The 20,000-nt window shown below is 41.8% G+C and overlaps 1 protein-coding gene across 1 annotated transcript in view; it reads left to right on the top strand.

Moving 5' to 3' along the window:
• Positions 1-20,000, top strand: part of crtac1b (cartilage acidic protein 1b) — a 74,199-nt gene that overhangs the window by 9,114 nt on the left and 45,085 nt on the right. Inside the window, exons 3-7 of the mRNA XM_080448921.1 lie at positions 1,435-1,487; positions 1,794-1,930; positions 9,048-9,204; positions 16,345-16,479; positions 18,223-18,365. Of these exons, the coding sequence (XP_080305047.1) occupies positions 1,435-1,487; positions 1,794-1,930; positions 9,048-9,204; positions 16,345-16,479; positions 18,223-18,365 (625 nt within the window). The remainder of the gene's footprint in view (positions 1-1,434; positions 1,488-1,793; positions 1,931-9,047; positions 9,205-16,344; positions 16,480-18,222; positions 18,366-20,000) is intronic.

The following is a 20,000-nucleotide window of genomic DNA, read 5'->3' on the forward strand; positions in this document are numbered from 1 at the left end:
GTTCAGGGTTCTCTGGTATTTATTTATAAACTAGTGTCTAGTTCAGAGGTTCTCTGGTATTTATTTATAAACTAGTGTCTAGTTCAGGGGTTCTCTGGTATTTATTTATAAACTAGTGTCTAGTTCAGGGGTTCTCTGGTATTCATTTATAAACTAGTGTCTAGTTCAGGGGTTCTCTGGTATTTATTTATAAACTAGTGTCTAGTTCAGGGGTTCTCTGGTATTTATTTATAAACTAGTGTCTAGTTCAGGGGTTCTCTGGTATTTATTTATAAACTAGTGTCTAGTTCAGGGGTTCTCTGGTATTTATTTATAAACTAGTGTCTAGTTCAGGGGTTCTCTGGTATTTATTTATAAACTAGTGTCTAGTTCAGGGGTTCTCTGGTATTTATTTATAAACTAGTGTCTAGTTCAGGGGTTCTCTGGTATTTATTTATAAACTAGTGTCTAGTTCAGGGTTCTCTGGTATTTATTTATAAACTAGTGTCTAGTTCAGGGGTTCTCTGGTATTTATTTATAAACTAGTGTCTAGTTCAGGGGTTCTCTGGTATTTATTTATAAACTAGTGTCTAGTTCAGGGGTTCTCTGGTATTTATTTATAAACTAGTGTCTAAGTTCAGGGGTTCTCTGGTATTTATTTATACATCCAGATGAGAGACACTAGTGTCTAGTTCAGGTTGTTCCCACACCTTTCCATGCCAAGGACTAGGGATGCAAATTATCAATTAATTTGATAATTGATAACCTTATCGATTGATTAACCAATTAATTGATTAGGACCAAAAGGAAAATTCGTATCCGAAACTGAGTGCAGAAACATAATTACCTTGATGTATATAACATTAACGAGCATCAACGAGCATCAGCTGGACACACACACACACACACCTCCCCTCTGCAGGGCTCTATGGAATCTGTCTCATTTCTCTCCAAAAGCCCTTGAATATGATGGCATATGATTAAGGATGACTGTGATTATGGTAAGCTCACACACACCATACCTGTAACTTTCAATAGCCCCCCCCAAAAAAAACTAAAAAAAAAAATCACCTTTTTTCCCTCCAGTTCTTTTTTTTCAATTAATTGAAAATCGATAACTTTAATCAACTAAATTCTTAACGGTAGTTAGTCGATTCTAGATGAATTGTTAACATCCCCACCAAGGACCCCCAAATAGCCTATTTGCGGGTCGACTATTGTTTCCTATTTTCATATATTCTTTGAATTTTGAAATGAAATTTGTTATGGATATTGTTTCATGAATTGTTATTTATTATTAATTATTTATTTTTTCACTCCCCTTCATTTGCCCCCCCCCCCCCCCCCCCCCCCCCCCCAGTGCCGTGGCCCCCACGTTGGAACCCCACGGGACTAGTGGGTTAGATTCTTGCAAAAATATGCACATGCATTGCATCCATGAATATCTATGAACAGACATTATAAACCCATAAAACCAAAGCCCAGCTACACAGGGGTTATGCCCTTCTGTTAGTCACAGAGACAAAGCAGAGAGGGAGAATCGATAGCCAAAAATATAAAGCTTATCTCTTATCTCTTAGAGATACGCTCCTATGCTGTGCTATTAATCAATGTCAGAGGTGTTACTGTATACACCGAGCAAAACTAACCATCACTTTCACACCAAAAAACTCAAATCTATCTTCACTTCACACACTGTTCAGCCTTAGTGAAACCTGACAAACTGTTCCGCTTCGTTCTCTCTCTCTCTCCTCCGCCTCGACTTTACGTTTCCTCACACCTCTCTGAACCCCCGCCTGTCTCCTTGGTTTAAGGCCGGGCCACGTACACCGACAAGCTGTTCAAGTTCCGTAACGGACGGTTCGAAGATCTGCTGAACGACGAGATCAACGAGCACCGAGATGTGGCCAACCGCATGGCCGGACGATCGGTGGCCTGCGTGGACAGGAAGGTATTGTACACACACACACACACACGCACGCACACACGCGCACACACACACACACGCACACACGCACACACGCACACACGCACACACACACACACACACACACACACACACACACACACGAGTGTATATACACAGAGTGCTTGGTGTAACATGCATGGGTGCGTCTGTTTGCGCTGATGTTTGTTTACCAGTGATAACTCATGATGTGCGTTTGGCCGCCCCCTCGCAGTGTGTGTTATGACAGTTCATTTGGCGGGGATGGCGTGGCCCATTTTGTCTCTCTTCTGTCCATCGCACCAGTGTAATTACAAAAGCCAGGGCTCGTTTGTTTTCTGGAACAACTGTACGGAGGAGAGGACTGATGACTGCAAACTAAATACTAAATACAAGTGTCTGCTATTATCTTTCTCTCTCTCTCTCTCTCTCTCTCTCTCTCTCTCTCTCTCTCTCTCTCTCTCTCTCTCTCTCTCTCTCCTCAGATACTCTCTCCTATCTCTTCAGATAGCCTTTTTGGCTCTTTGTATCTCATATTCTGTTTTAGTACTCTCTCCGAGACTCTCTCTCTCTTGGTCTCTGTCTCTCATGCTGTCACAGGGTTGAATTAGCTGGGAGTGGATAACCTCTTGTTCGTTCCAAACTGGCCCGTGTGATCCGGTCTAGGTTGCTGGTTCTGTTTTTTCGACACCGCTTTGTTTTAGGTTCCCCTGTTAGTTTTCCCATTTAAATGCTGAATGGAGCAGAACTACTACTAGTGTAGTCTCGCCATACGCTATGAGTTGGAACAAAAGATGGATATATCAAACAAACTATTCCTATAAGCTAAACTACGCCGCATCAAGGTTTGTGGGTAGAGGCCCTAAAATGATGATGCCCTTGATCGTGGGGAATTATTTTGGGTGATACCGGCACCCTGATGACGCGACTGATGATGTGAAGTTATTTATTTTACTGATGATGATAAGTTATTTCCGCTCCCGACCGGATCAGAAACCCAAAGATGGTCCCAGTGTGTGTGTGTGTGTGTGTGTGTGTGTGTGTGTGTGTGTGTGTGTGTGTGTGTGTGTGTGTGTGTGTGTGTGTGTGTGTGTGTGTGTGTGTGTGTGTGTGTGTGTGTGTGTGTGTGTGTGTGTGTGTGTGTGTGTGTGTGTGTGACCCCAGCCTAGGGAGTGGATGATCCATGCATCTACTTTTCACATCGCATTCATATTGCATAAATGTTTTCATCACTGATGGGGATAGACGTATCTCTGCTCCTGGTCAGACTGAATTAAATAAATACATATATTTCATTTTGGGAAATATAGAGAATAAAAATGTATGATAACCAACCACATTAACCCACGGCATCCCTATTTTCAGGAAAATAAAACAAATAACATAATTTGTCATAATCTTAAAAAACCCACCTGACAATCAATTCATTTATTTATTTAGACAATAGTGAAAGTAGCCAATCTACAAGCTCAAAACGTGTTGTGATGCGATGCATGGTGAGCTTGTAAATCTGCTATTTCCAATAAAAGAGACAATGTGTGTATAGGGCTTAAGTGGTTAAGAAACCCCCCCCCCCTCTGTTTTTATTACCAATCAATCCCTGCACGCACGTACACGTACACACACGCGCGCGCACACCGCGCGCACACACACGCACACATGTACACGCACACACGCGCGCACGCGCACACGCACACGCACACGCACGCACACGCACACACAGACACAGACAGTATTAGCAGGGATAGCACAACAGGAATTACAATAGATTGTGGCCCACAGTCCCATCTGACTGAACACTGATAGGTTTGTGTGGCTGCCAAGCTGACGTCTACTTTTAATGGCGGAATGCTTTTAAAGAATGTGACAAAACGTTGTCTTGCGTGCGTCGTCTTCCTCTCCACACGGCTAACGAAGGACGACCGCGTTCCTCCCCTTCAAGCTGAATAAGCTACTTTCTCTTTTATTTTTCTTCATTTCTTCCTCATCTCCCTCCACCCCCCCCACCCCCCTCTTCTTCTTCTTCTTCTTCTTCGCCTTTGTTTTCTTCATCTTCTCGTTAACCTCACCCTCTCTTTTTCACGTCTTTCGTTTTAATCCGTTTCCGCGTCCCCCCCCCCCCCCCCCCCCTCTCTGTGAAGTGACCTTCTGACTCTGCCATCTATCTGAGCATGGGACCCGCGCTGACAGCCAATTGATGAAGAGGCCGTCACGTGAGGCCCCGTCCGCATGTAATGGAACGTTCTCATCAGGGTTTTGGGGCCAATGGGACAAGGTTACTGAGGGCCAGTGGTATAGACAGGGCGGCTTGTGTGTAGTCAAGCCAGCTAACTAACCCTTTGAATACGGGAACGCATCTGTGGGTCATTTTAACTGATATAGAAACATACGTTTTTCAAAAAACTGTAGGATTTAGAAGACTTTTGTAGAATCCCCCCCCCCCCCATGCAGAAGCAATGATTTGAGTCACAAATGTACGCTTTAAATATATATTCTTATATATATATATATATATATATAAGATTTGCAAAAATGTTCATGATTTTTCAAAAAATTGCCGATGGTATAGTACAAAAGTAGATCTGCTATTTTTGAATAGCCAAAGAAATGTAAAAATGACACAGATACATTCCCGGTCTGACTGGGCTAATGTGTCGGGCCTTATTTACCTATAAATAGAAACGCCATCAGTCACAGAACGGGCGTGATAATTACTCATCCCAACACCACTTCATCTCCCTCTTAGTCACCTTGGGAGTGATGTCCCGTCATTATTCTGGCAAAAGGGTGACACGTGGTGTGACAAAAGTGACATATTGAGACGTGTCTGGCGTTGGACTGATAGATGGTTTTCAGTTGCGGATGGTGGGACGGCGGACGGGAAATCAAGATTGGAGAAGTTGAAGTTGAAGGGTTTTTCCCGCGAATAAGTGCCTTTTAGGGGAGGCTTGATTTATTCGTTGTTTCAAGCCGCTGTTGTGCATTTGTGCTTAAATTTGTGCAAATCTTTGAATATACATTTTTAACTCTTTACATCTTTGCTTCTGGGGGTCCCTGGAACAAAACATTTGAGACGGGGGTCTGAGGCCAAATACATATCATTTTGGGGGCCCTTGATATGAAAAAGTTTGAGAACCACTGATTTTATAGCAACATAATTTATTTCAAAAAACTGTTAGGATTTAAAAGACATTTGTATAATCCCCCAGAAGCAAAGATTTGAGTTACAAATGTTATGTTTATGTTTATGTTGAAAATATATATTCAAAGATTTGAGTTACAAATGTTATGTTATGTTTATGCTGAAAATATATATTCAAAGATTTGAGTTACAAATGTTATGTTTATGCTGAAAATATATATTCAAAGATTTGCACACATTTTCATGATTTTTCAAAAAATCGACAAGCTCACACACACACACACACACACACACACACACACACACACACACACACACACACACACACACACACACACACACACACACACACACACACACTAAGCTATGAGCTTGTATATCTGCTAATTTTTGAATAGCCAAAGTATAAGATATGGTTAAAGTGGTTCAGATCAGAAAAAGGGCAGATCTTACGTTTTCGGTGAGCAACGCCGCCATACGATGGGGTATATCCCGTAAATCAGGCTTTACTGACGTTTAAACGGCCAATTATAGTCCAGCGTCCAGATATAAGAGGTGTCTACCCAACGGTATATGCAATGTGGCATATACTGTTGGGTAGACACCTCTTATCTCTGTATTTTAACTTTTTTCTTAAATTAATGCCGTACTTCGCCATTTTATGTCACACAAAAGTAGCAAAAATAGCCGATCTAAAGCTCAAAACGCGTCGCGGCGCGTTTTGAGCTTGTAGATCTGCTATTTTTTAATTGGAATCCTGATGATTTTGTTTTAGTTCTTTTTTAATTGGAATCCTGAAAAGTTACATTTTTATTTAATGTCAAATGCATTTAGTTATACTTATGTTAACTTTATGAACTTAAATACAAATACTTTGGACATAAAAAAGACTGAATTTTAAGACTAGTCATTAAGCTACTAATATAGACTGAAGTAATTAAAGCGGGTCATGTTTGCACGTTTGGAATCATAACAGCTGAAATCAATAATATATCACTATTCTGATATTAACCTGTGGGCCGAATTAAGTGAAGGTGGGGGCCGCATGTGGCCCCCGGGCCACCAGTTGCCCATGTATGCTCTAGACTGTGCTATAATAACGGCAGGAGGAATAAGGCACATGGTGGTGAACATTCAGGAGGAATAAGGAACATGGTGGTGAACATTCAGGAGGAATAAGGCACATGGTGGTGAACATTCAGGAGGAATAAGGAACATGGTGGTGAACATTCAGGAGGAATAAGGAACATGGTGGTGAACATTCAGGAGGAATAAGGCACATGGTGGTGAACATTCAGGAGGAATAAGGCACATGGTGGTGAACATTCAGGAGGAATAAGGCACATGGTGGGTGAACATTCAGGAGGAATAAGGCACATTCAGGAGGAATAAGGCACATGGTGGGTGAACATTCAGGAGGAATAAGGCACATGGTGGTGAACATTCAGGAGGAATAAGGCACATGGTGGGTGAACATTCAGGAGGAATAAGGCACATGGTGGGTGAACATTCAGGAGGAATAAGGCACATGGTGGGTGAACATTCAGGAGGAATAAGGCACATGGTGGGTGAACATTCAGGAGGAATAAGGCACATGGTGGTGAACATTCAGGAGGAATAAGGCACATGGTGGTGAACATTCAGGAGGAATAAGGCACATGGTGGTGAACATTCAGGAGGAATAAGGCACATGGTGGTGAACATTACATGTTCTTCACACCACTCACAATGGCAATTCCACTGACAGAAATTAGCCTTGGGTGAAGACTTATTGAAAAATCATTGACTTTTAACTCCGTTAAGTAACTGGCAGTGGCCTTCAAGCTTTTTCATTCTAGATGAGATTTTTCCAAACGTCAAGTGTGTGTGTGTGTGTGTGTGTGTGTGTGTGTGTGTGTGTGTGTGTGTGTGTGTGTGTGTGTGTGTGTGTGTGTGTGTGTGTGTGTGTGTGTGTGTGCGCCTACATTTGGTTGGCCGTGGTGGGAGGCTAAGTGTGACGCTTGTTGACATTTACATCAACTATAGACTCATTCGCCTTTCTGTCCTGTGGACGCATAGTAATGTACACATACGCATACATGTGTGTGCGTGCCTGTGTGTGTGTGTGTGTGCGTGCGTGTGCACATGTGTTTGTATTGATTGCAGTGTGCGCTCCTCGGTGGGGGGGCTCATTGAATGGGCTGTGGAGTCTATTAGTGAGGTTCCGTCTGTGAGCATGTGTCTGCAGGGAGTCACTGATAATGGAGTGTGAAATTAATCTCCAAAGGGAGGCAGGGGGGGGGAGGGGGGGTATAGGAGGTGTAGGGGGTTAGGGGGGAGGTGGGGTAGGGGAGGAGAGCTGGAGAGAGAGAGGGGTAAAGGGGTAGGAACAGATGAAGGGACAAACTAAAGGTTTTGATTAGAGAGAGCAGAGAGAGAGAAAAGGAGGCGTTCTGTATGTAAACCATTGAACGGTGTCTTTGTGTTCATACTGTAAAATAGACAATGTTAAAATGCCAGTGTGACTGCGTCGTCCCCTGTTGTTCTTGTTTCTGGGGTTCTTATGGCTCTTACTGTGAAGTTTGATCAGTCAGATCACACTAGATCATGTAGATCAGAGGTTTTCAACACTTTTCATATCAAGGTCCATTATTTATTGTGCATTTGAGCCACAGAACCACCGTTTGATGACATTTAGACTCTCAGACCCTAGACTTCTAATATTTAGTTGTCATTGGATACGATTTTGTCCACAATTCCATCCATAGAAGAGATAACAGGCAAATGTTGATCAAAATAACTATTCTTTCATTAAGTAATGCAGATGTTTAGCAATAATGTAACTCTTGAGAGAGTAAAATGAAACCAAATGGACCCGTAAGGGTTCATTTGGTTTCATTTTACACTCTCAAGAGTTAAAGATCTATAAGGGTCCATTTGGTTACCAACTCTACATCATTTAGCTGGGGACCACCTGGAACCCCCTTCAAGGACCACTGGTGGTCCCCGGACCACTGATGTAGATCAATAGATGGATTGATCAATCAATCAGGTGAGATCCAGTAGATGAACACAGTAGATACTGATTGATTCCCCAGATTTAACTAACGATGTCCCTGCTGTCTCAGACATACTGTAACACACTGTAACACACTGTAACACACTTCAATACAATAGACACAAGAACTGCAATCAGTGTTGATTTTTGATTTAGTTTTAGTCATAGTCTTTTGAATCAAATTCCATTTAGTTTTAGTCATATTTTAGTCATCTGAAATGTTTTAGTTTTTGTCTAGTTTTAGTCGACTAAATATCATAAGATTATAGTCGACTAAATCTACAGTTGATTTAGTCGACTATAATGTATTTTTTGGCGGTGCCTTGATGGCGTCATAATGGCTGATTTTACACTTGGTTGCATGATGAAAATAGCAGATCTACAAGCTTGTAGATCTGCTATTTTCAACACCTAACGCAACCAAACATAAAATGACTTGTCTTTTAGTTCTACTGGATCTCTTCTCCTCTAGATCCCTCACTAACATTTTACTCTAGTTTTTATTTGTTGATGAAATTGTCAATATATTTAGTCTTAGTTTTAGTCATCAGTTTTAGTCATCATAGCTTAGTTTTTATTTCATTTTTATTTAGTTTTCATCAGTGAAAAAAAGGTAGTTGACCAACATTTTTTGTCATAGTTTTAGAGGAAATCAACACACAGGGTTGAATTATGATCCTTTCATCTGCTTTTGACATCTCATTCATATTGCATTAATGTTTTCATCACTGATGGGGATACATGTATCTCTGCTCCTGGTCAGACTGGATTAAATACATATATTATCCTTTTGGGAAATGTAGAGAATACTAATCTATGATGATAACCACATCAACCTATTAGATTAAAATCGGGGAAAAATGAAAAAGTAAAAATGTGTCATAATCTTAAAATAAATAGACAATAAACCATGTCGTTTAATGCCCTGTTGTTTTTCCCACCAGGGCACGGGCCGCTACGCCATCTACATCGCCAACTACGCCAGTGGCAGCGTGGGGCCCCACGCCCTCATCGAGATGGATGAGGCCGCCAGCGACCTCTCCCAAGGCGTCATCGCCCTCTCCAACGTAGCGGAGCAGGCCGGAGTCAACAAGTTCACCGGTAGGTCGGCGGGGCGTTGGGCTGAGGAGTGGTTCAGTGTTCAGTCATGTGTTCACGTGTCTGAGAGAGAGAGACATGGGAGAGAGACATGGGAGAGAGACATGGGAGAGAGACAGGGAGAGAGACATGGGAGAGAGACATGGGAGAGAGACAGGGAGAGAGACAGGGAGAGAGACAGGGAGAGAGACATGGAGAGAGACATGGGAGAGAGACATGGGAGAGAGACATGGGAGAGAGACATGGGAGAGAGACATGGGAGAGAGACATGGGAGAGAGACATGGAGAGAGACATGGGAGAGAGACATGGGAGAGAGACATGGGAGAGAGACAGGGAGAGAGACAGGGAGAGTAAGTGAGAGAGAGCGAGACGGAGTGAACGTCAGCCACCGAGAAACGAAGGTCAGTATGACCACGTGTTCCATGTCGCCGGGCTCATGCCGCTCATCATGGCTTTAACCCATTAAGACCGGGAACGACATCTATTCTATGTGTCATTTTCAGATTTCTTGGGATATTCAAAAATATTTTTGAAAAATCTATAAAATGTGTGCAAGTCTTTGAATGTATATATATATATTTTTTAACATTTTTAACTTAAATCTTTGCTTCTGCGGGTCCCTGCCCTGGAACAATATTTTTGAGATGGGGGTCCGCGGCCAAATACATATAATTTTGGGGGTCCTTGACATGAAAAAAGTTTGAGAACCACTGATTATAGCAACATAAGTTAAAAAAATAAAATAAAAAATGTTAGGATTTAGATGAGATTTTGTCAAGATTTGTTAAAAATGTTTTTTCTAAAATAGCAGATCTAACTGCCGTGCTATGAGCTTGTACATCTGATATTATTTTTGAATAGCCCAAAGAAATAAAATAAATATCACAGATGCGTTCCCGGTCTGAATGGGTTAATGGAGAAAGGAGTACCACCAGACTTCCTGAGCCTTTGATTTACACTTGAAGGGGTGGAGGAGGAGGAGGAGGGGGACGGGGGGGACGGGGGGCATGTGGTGCACCTCGTACCCCTCTGGAGACTGAAATATGGAGCCCTGGTAAAGAAAGGGAGAGAGAAGAGCGTGGCGGTGCCGGCGGTGTGGACGTACGAGGCAGAACCGGAGCGCTGTGACGGTGTTAGAGGGAAGAATGAGAGAGAGAAGTGCTAGAACAAGGAGGAAAGGGGGGGGCAGAGAGAGGGGGGTCGGTGGAGGGGTATTAGCTGCTCTTTTGGCCCTGTCAGCTGTTTACTCCCCAGTCAAAGTCATAAAGGAGGGAGGGAGGGGGGGGGGGGAAAGGGAAGGACGGCACTCCCATAGATCAGCGCCCGCATGGACCAGCTCAATGGGCCAGAGATGCATCTATCATTATCTCACTAAGACCTGAGGCTGATTCTACTAAATGTCTTACAAGATACACAACAATAACCAGACCTTCAAACTATATTCACAAAAGCGTGAAGTTCAAGCTTATAGATCTGCTATTTTTGAAAAATGTGAAAAAAAAAGTGTGTGCAAATCTTTTTTTTTAAAGCAAACATTTGTAACTCAAATCTTTGCTTCTGGGGGATTCTACAAATATCTTCTAACAGTTTTTTTTTTCAAACTTCTGTTGCTATAATCAGTGGTTCTCAAACCTTTTTCATGTCAAGGACCCCCAAAATTATATGTATTTGGACCCCCATCTCAAAATATGTTGTTCCGGGGACCCCCAGAAGCAAAGATTTGAGTTACAAATGTTCACTTTAAAAATATAATATTCGAAGATTTGCAAACAAATTCACGATCTTTCAAAAATAGCAGATCTACATACAAGCTCATAGCACGGCACTCGTTTATGCTTTGGCTACTCAAAAATAGCAGATATACAAGCTCATACTTGTATATCTGCTATTTTTGAGTAGCCAAAGTATAGAATAATGGTTCATGTGGTTACGTTACACAGGTGTGTTCCCGGTCTTAATGGGTTAAGTGGGCTCCGCAGGCATCGTGTCACACAGACTCCTGCAAGTGTGACAGCCAGGGGCCAGGGGCCGATATAGCCCCCCCCCCCCCACCCCCCAAACAGTGGTCTCTCTGTCTATTGAAGTAAAGCACATTCAGCGTTACAGCGTATCAACTAATGATTATATCAGCTCTCCTTCATGTTCTATTACAAACCCTGTCAGATTGGCTGATCTGTGCAGAATATAAAACCATCCCCCGTTACAATGTTTCACTCACTATGGTGGAACGTTACTGTGTGTGTGTGTGTGTGTGTGTGTGTGTGTGTGTGTGTGTGTGTGTGTGTGTGTGTGTGTGTGTGTGTGTGTGTGTGTGTGTGTGTGTGTGTGTGTGTGTGTGTGTGTGTGTGTTGATTTTGACAGCAAATTTTGATTTAGTTTTAGTCAGTCTTTGGAATAAGATTCTGCTTAGTTTTTGTCATATTTTAGTCATCTGAAATATTTTTGTTTTAGTTGACTAAATATCATAAGATTATAGTGGACTAAAATGTATTTTTGGCTGTTAATCAGAATCAGGTTTATTGTCACATCCCAGGTTTTACAAGGTAAAAAAGTGGGTGAAATTCGTTGCCATCAGAATGGCTGAATTTCACTCTTTGCTGCATGCTGAAACTAGCAGATCTACAAACTTGTATATCTATACGCAGTGATATTGGTCTAGGTTTCTTGAGTGGGTTCCAAATGGACCCTTACAGGTCTGTAACGATGAAAGTTATTGAGAGTTATTGGGGTCCTTGATTGATTGATTGATTGATTGATTGATGTACTTTATTTAGTAAGACATGAGAGCAACAGTACATGGAAGTACAAATTCACAATACAAGGTCTACTAAACTGGAAGACTCATAAAGCACTGAGCTTGTTTAAGATGAGAACCCCATGCACACACATCATGATGACATATAAGAGACAGACAGATATACACACTACTATACATACAAGAGACAGACAGATATACACACTACTATACATATAAGAGACAGACAGATATACACTACTATACATATAAGAGACAGACAGATATACACTACTATACATATAAGAGACAGACAGATATACACTACTATACATATAAGAGACAGACAGATATACACACTACTATACATATAAGAGACAGACATATATACACACTACTATACATATAAGAGACAGACAGATATACACACTACTATACATATAAGAGACAGACAGATATACACACTACTATACATATAAGAGACAGACATATATACACACTACTATACATATAAGAGACAGACAGATATACACTACTATACATATAAGAGACAGACAGATATACACACTACTATACATATAAGAGACAGACATATATACACACTACTATACATATAAGAGACAGACAGATACACACTACTATACATATAAGAGACAGACAGATATACACACTACTATACATATAAGAGACAGACAGATATACACACTACTATACATATAAGAGACAGACAGATATACACACTACTATACATATAAGAGACAGACAGATATACACACTACTATACATATAAGAGACAGACAGATACACACTACTATACATATAAGAGACAGACAGATATACACACTACTATACATATAAGAGACAGACAGATATACACACTACTATACATATAAGAGACAGACAGATACACACTACTATACATATAAGAGACAGACAGATATACACACTACTATACATATAAGAGACAGACAGATACACACTACTATACATATAAGAGACAGACAGATATACACACTACTATACATATAAGAGACAGACAGATACACACTACTATACATATAAGAGACAGACAGATACACACTACTATACATATAAGAGACAGACAGATATACACACTACTATACAGAATGTCATACAATCAGCTTACAGGCTACTGGTATGAAGAGAGACAAAAATGAAAAAAAAAATCCTTGGAATTAAAACGTTAGAGAACCACTGATCTCTGTAACTATAACATATCTCTGTATGTCATCTCTGTAATACATGACATACCGACCAGAGCAGGGGCGCTGATTTATGTCCGCGCTTCTGGGTGCGCAACGGACGCGCGCGCAGTGAGCGTGCATGCGCGGCCGGTCCGCATGTGCACGTAGCGCGCGCATGCGGTTATTTGCGTTTTTTTTTCTGGGTTTGTTACCTTTTTGGGGGGGTTTTGTTACTTTAATGCGGTTAATTCGGTTAATTTGGTATCAAAAATATACTCCATGAAGTGAAGATGTCGGTGTTTTTTTCTTTTTCTTTTTTTGTGATGACTTTGTGATGACTTTGTGATGGGTGCTCTTCATTTCCCCAGGGTGCTTTAGCCCCGCCCCCGAGGCACCCACAGTATCGGCGCCCAGAGAGTCTCATGTACAAACTGCTGAGTCACAGTCATCACAACATAACTGTCTGTTGCAGGAGATGTATTGAGGGGGGGTGAGGGGGGGGGGGGGGCACCACAGTAGTTTGAAACTACTCTATAAGTGGGTATAATAATGTAGCCTTGGCGCTACACGTGTCTGATATAATATAATCTGTGTGTCTGATATAATATAATCTGTGTGTCTCATGTCTATAGTCAAAGATTAATGTTTTTTTGGTCTTTAAGTGTATGCTTAAAGGGATAGTTCACCCCCAAAATGACTTTCTTCCTATGGATTAGTCACCCCATGGAGACTTAAAGTTATTTTTTGTTTTTGTCTCATTCCTAAGACAATAATTTGATGACCGGCAGCGGTTCCGGTAGGAGATACAAAGGAGACTCTTTTGCTGCCTACCGGTCCGCTGGTCATCAAATTATTGTCTTAGGAATGAGACAAAAACTGAAAAAATATCCATAAATTCAAGTCTCCATGGGCTGACTAATCCATAGGTAAAAAAATGTATTTTTTTGGGTGAACTATTCCTTTAAACAAAGAAGGGAAATCAGAATCAGCCCGTGAATTACATTATAAGTATGTAGGATGCCATCATGGCCACTAGGGGGCAAGAGTCAGCCAGCCAGCCAGCGGCGGAATGAATGACTTACAGTAAGAGTGATCTACTGTATATCTACTGTATATGTATTTGTCATCATCCCTCCATTAATCAGCGCAGAGAGACACATGGTGAAGTTGTGTTTCTGATGGTTACATGTCTCTGTGAGAGACGTGGGGGTAGTTTTATGGGCGATGGGACTGGCAGTGTTTGCACGGGCCTGACAGATCCGGACAGTAAATCAGGGACCCCCCCCCGCCCCCCCCCCCCGCCGACACACAGTGCTGACTCTGCATAACTGGAGATCCAATCATAACCTGCTTCAACTGCATCTTTACACTTTACTAGTGTCCGGTGCGCTACGCTGGCACTGTGTGCTACTGCAAGGAACTCTGGAGGAGTTTAACAGAGAATCTGATTGAGCACGCAAGGACAGGAAGAAGACTTTAACCATTTAAACCCTAGTACAGGGGTCCGGGACCCCTAGGGGGTCCTCAGAGTTACTACAGGGGGGGCCGCCAAAACTTTGTGTGATAGGAACTTTTTTTTGGGCGGTGAAACCGCCCCTATAAGTGAGGTTTGGAAATTTGTACAATTATCCTGCGCTGTGATTGGCCAAAGATTTACCCCGCCTAACCCTGCACCGTGATTGGCCAATCACAATCTATTCAGGACTGTGATTGGCCAGTGTCACATGACACATGTGCATAGCCCTATATAAGAAACCATAACTTAAAAAAAAACATAAATTTGTTTTTTTTAAGTTATGGTTTCGTCCATCATAAAGAGTGTTTCAATAAATGTATTTATCTTTTGTACATGATTGGTTGACTCCATTCAGTATTGTGATTAGCTAGCAAGACACCGCCCACTTCACACAGGTGATTTTTTTTACATTAACCACTTTATTCTGAGGGGAACGATAGCTGAAAATAGCTGATCTACAAGCTCACAACGCCTCGCGCTGCGAGGCGTTGTGAGCTTGTAGATCAGCTATTTTCAGCAAAGAAGTGTGGGGTAGGGGGGAAAAAGAGCAGACCAAGTACAAGTTTTCTAAGTATTGAGGGTTTAAGTGGTTAACTGTCTGAAAATACACGTCTATGAAACTATCTATGAAAATGTTTGATACGCAAAATATGAGATTTTATACAACATGTAGTTGGGGGGTCCCTGCTTCATCTCTCGCTCAGCTAAGGGGTCCTTGGCCTGAAAACGTTGAAGACCCCTTCCCTAGTATATACTTTGTTTAGTCCTCCAGGGGTCCCCTCCTTTCTTCCCTCTACACCAAATCTCTTTCTCTCGAAAATAGCCGATCTGCACGCAATGGAAAGAAAGAAGGCTTCAATTTACAATGTACAATTAGGCATTTAGCAGAGCGACTTACAGTAAGCAAGGACAACACAAGATAATACAGCAAATAATACATCAAATGCGTACTGTAGGGTTCAACCACTTAAACTCTTTATACGTGGTTAACCGGAGTCCCCCAGGGGTCTATACTAGGCCCCGTCCTGTTCCCCCCCCTACACCAAATCCTGTAGTCCGAAATAGCCGATCTACAAGCTTTATAGAGCTGTTTTCAACCAATGATCGCCCCCCAGAATAGGGAGGGACGCTGTGGTTGATGTGGTTAAGACCTTGCTTGACACCGGAGAGCCTGTGTGAGTGTCAGTGTTTGTACGGGGGAGTGCGTGCGTGCATGCGTGTGTGTGTGTGTGTGTGTGTGCGTGCGTGTGCGTGTGCATGTGCGTGCATGCATCCGTGCGAGTTGTAGTCCAGTCTGTGTCAGCAGAAAGGCCCGGCCCCGCTCAGAAGGAAATGGCCTGGAAAGACACAGTAATGATCTCCCTGTGATCGGTTCTGTTATGGATTCTGATCTCTCTCTCTCTCTCTCTCTCTTTCTCTCTCTCTCTCCTAACCTGTCCTCCTTTACCGTCTGTCTCTCCATATTTGTGCCTCATCATCTTCTTGCCCGTCGTCTCTTTTTAATCATGTCACAGCGAAATGTGGAAGTGCCCGTTTAAGTCTGAACGTGTACAAATTGACCCTTACAGGTCATTCTTTATGCTTTCGGAGTTAAATTAATGGACCTCTCATTTTACCACAGGGACCTTTTTACTCCTTTCATTTTAAAACGTACTGTAACTCTCTCTCTCTCTCTCTCTGTGTGCAGGAGGGCGAGGGGTGGTGGTGGGCCCCATCGTGAGTCAGACACACTCTGACATCTTCTGTGACAACGAGTACGGACCCAACTTTTTGTTCAAGAACAACGGAGACGGAACCTATACGGACGTGGCCCAACAAGCTGGTATACACATACGCAGTTTAAAGTGACAGCATTATGCTTGTATATTACTTACAGTGGTGTCTCAAACATTTTCATATCAAGGACACCCGAATGGATATGCATTTCAATAAGAGAGAGATCAAGTTGTTGCGAACGAAGGTTTTATTGAGTAAAACATTTGGCAATTAGACTTCGGCTAGAAGTGTTCACACTTAGCTGTGAATGACAACAGAGATCTTCTTTATTGAATGTACTCTTAGAGCTACATTTGGCCGGGGACCGAATCAGAAAATACCCCATAAATGAACGTTTGTGTTTGTTTTGTGTTTTTTTCAAAATTATTCATATTTTTCTGCATTTTTCTAAAATAGCAGATCGACAAGCTCAAACGTTTTGTGAGCGTGTAGATCATCCATTTTCAAATAGCCAAAGTATGAAATAGGATTATGAAAGTGTTTAAACTGAGTTTGATGCTATATTAACACATTTTGCTTGAGGGCCCTCATCCGAGGTGCGGCCGTTAGGAGTGTGTGCGTGTGCTCGTTCAGAATGAACACCTATCGGGCGTGGGGCGGGCAGATTGCTTGGCTCCTGGTATTGCTGTTTGATCAGCATGGTGGAGAACCGCTGATCCGATGGACTTCATACTGAATGCACTTCTTCAGTACCGCTAGTGTGAAGTCCATCGGATGAACGCTTCTCAAGGTTATGATTTAACAGACATACAGAGATTCTGTGAATTTATACAAGGTGTGAACCAGTGTTGATTTAGTCGACTAAAACTATGACGAAAAATGTTGGTCGACTACCTTTATTCACTGACGAAAACAAAATAAAACTAAGCTATGACGACTAAAACTAAGACTAAATATAATGACAATTTCGTCAATAAATAAAACTAGACTAAAATGTTATTGAGGGATCTAGTGGAGAAGAGATCCAGTAGAACTAAAAGTCATTTTATGCTTGTTATTTGCACTCGGGTGTTGCGCTCTGAAAATAGCCGATCTACAAGCTCACAACACGTCGCGCTGCGACACGTTGTGGGCTTGTAGATCTGCTATTTTCATCACGTAACCAAGTGTAAAATCAGCCATTACGACACCATCAAGGCACCGCCAACATATATTATGCAACTGTAGATTCAGTCGACTATAATCTTATATTTAGTCGACTAAAACTAGACTAACAGTAAAACATTTCAGGTGACTAAAATATGACTAAAACTAAATGGAATTTTATTAAAAAGACTATGACTGAAACTAAATCAAAATTTGCTGTCAAAATCACTGGTGTGAACTGTATTGAACAATGCATTATATATACATTATAGGCCTACACTTGCACATATTATGGAGAGTATATTATTATTGTGGGATCGCTTTAGTGATCACACTAATGTTATCTTCACTATTTATTATTATTATTATTATTATTATTATTATTCCCACAGTTTTTTGGGTCATTTCAATGGAGAAATGACATTTAGTGACGTCATAATGCATAATGCCATTCTAGTGACGTCATAATACTGATGTCATTGTATTATGACCCTACTATAACACTACTAACACTATCAATACCATATACAATATATACAATACTCAATACCAGCAACATTCTTAGCGATCCCACACTGTTTCTTCAGGAACAGTACTTTCTAGTTCTTATTAGTATTAGTATTATTATTATTGTACACTGTACATGCAATATAAATGTGCTTGGCTCTTTTACATCTGTCTGTGGTGTAATACATGATACTAGGTGTGGAGGACCCCATGCAGCATGGCCGCGGTGTGGCTCTGGCTGATTTCAACCGTGACGGCAAGACGGACATCGTGTACGGCAACTGGAACGGGCCGCACCGCCTGTACATACAGCAGAACAACCGCAAACAGAGGTTCAAGGTACGGGCTAAGTTCAAGGTACGTCGTTGTGCACTGATATTAGCCGATGGACATAGATTGGCTAGTTTCTGTGCATTTTAGGCAAGCAGAACAGTTTTATGTTCCGCATGCTCCGCGTGACGCTGGTCATCAATACTGAAGTTACACAACAATAACCAGACCTTCAAACTGTCTTCACAAAACCCTTTGATCTTTTTTTCAATACATTTTTTTATCCCACGATTTTTGTAACCCATTTTTTCACCCATTGCCTAAACTAAGCTGTAATCCTGGGCGCTACTCTCCCTCTGCCAGCCTGGGGAGAGCCCCGAACTGAGCCTGACAGGGGGGAGTTTCCCCGGTAGGACGTAGCGCGTGAAAGGAACACGTTAAACGTCCTAGAATGACATGGCATAATGACTAAATAGTGACGCCAGATTGAAAGTGGTTAACCAAAGTGTGTTGACCATTTAGCGACGCCAGCGTATCACAATAACGAGTGACTGTGTCTTTAAGGTTTTGCCCAAAGATTAAGGGCTTTATTGTTTTAGCAATTGTGAAAGAAACTGTAATAACATCCCTATTCTAACTGAATCAGATCTGCAGCGTGGCTGTAATTAACCCCACAGTCAGTCTGCCTCTTTATTGAGCAACGCATTGATTGTTGATAATCTACGGCCTTTGTCTCTAATGAGCCCCCCTCCCCCTCCCCCCCAGGAAATGATCAAATACAGCCAGGAATGCAAGACAGGGTGGGGAGAGAGAGAGAGGGAGGGGGGGGGGGGAGAGAGAGAGAGAGAGAGAGAGAGAGAGAGAGGAGAGAGAGAGAGAGAGAGAGAGAGAGAGAGAGAGAGAGAGAGAGATGAGAGAGAGAGAGAGAGAGAGAGAGAGAGAGAGAGAGAGAGAGAGAGAGAGAGAGAGAGAGAGAGAGAGAGAGAGAGAGGAAGAGAGAGGGTGACAGAGAAAGAGAGTGAAAAAGAGAGAGATAATGAAAGAGAGAGGGAGAGAGAGAGAGGACGGGAGGGAGAGTGAAAGAGAGAGTTTTGTTCTCTCCTCTGGTCCAGAATCAATGTCTCTCAGTAGAAGCAGCTTCTACACTGGACAGCAAAGCCTCCTATTAGCATTGTGAATCACAGGATTATCAATGCTATAAGGGATGGCTGGTGAATTAGCAGAGATCAATATAGCGCTCACTCAGGGCTCTGACGGCGTCTTAAAGGAGGACAGGCTTTGATTTACTTCACCAATGATTACTCCTTTTTCCTTTTTTTTCCCTTTCACACTGATGTCAGATAGCAGCAGTGGTGTAAAAAGTACTCAAATTCTTTACTTAAGTACAAGTATCAATACTGCAATATAGAAATACGCTGTTACAAGTAAAAAGCCCAGAATTCAAAATGTACTCCCGTAAAAGTACAAAAGTAATGGCATCAAAATGTACTTAAAGGGATACTTCACTTTAGGGCCGGGGAAACATTTAAAAAATATATTAAAAATAAATGAAAAAAGTTATGGAAAATTCATGGCCCCCTCACGCATTAGTAGGACACTCTAATGCGTGAGGGGGGCCATGAATTTTCCATAACTTTTTTCATTTATTTTTAATATATTTTTTAAATGTTTCCCCGGCCCGAAAGTGAAGTATCCCTTTAAAGT

This window comes from Gymnoscopelus braueri (genome assembly GCF_963280865.1).
Source record: "Gymnoscopelus braueri genome assembly, chromosome: 14".
In the NCBI taxonomy this organism is placed as follows: domain Eukaryota; kingdom Metazoa; phylum Chordata; class Actinopteri; order Myctophiformes; family Myctophidae; genus Gymnoscopelus; species Gymnoscopelus braueri.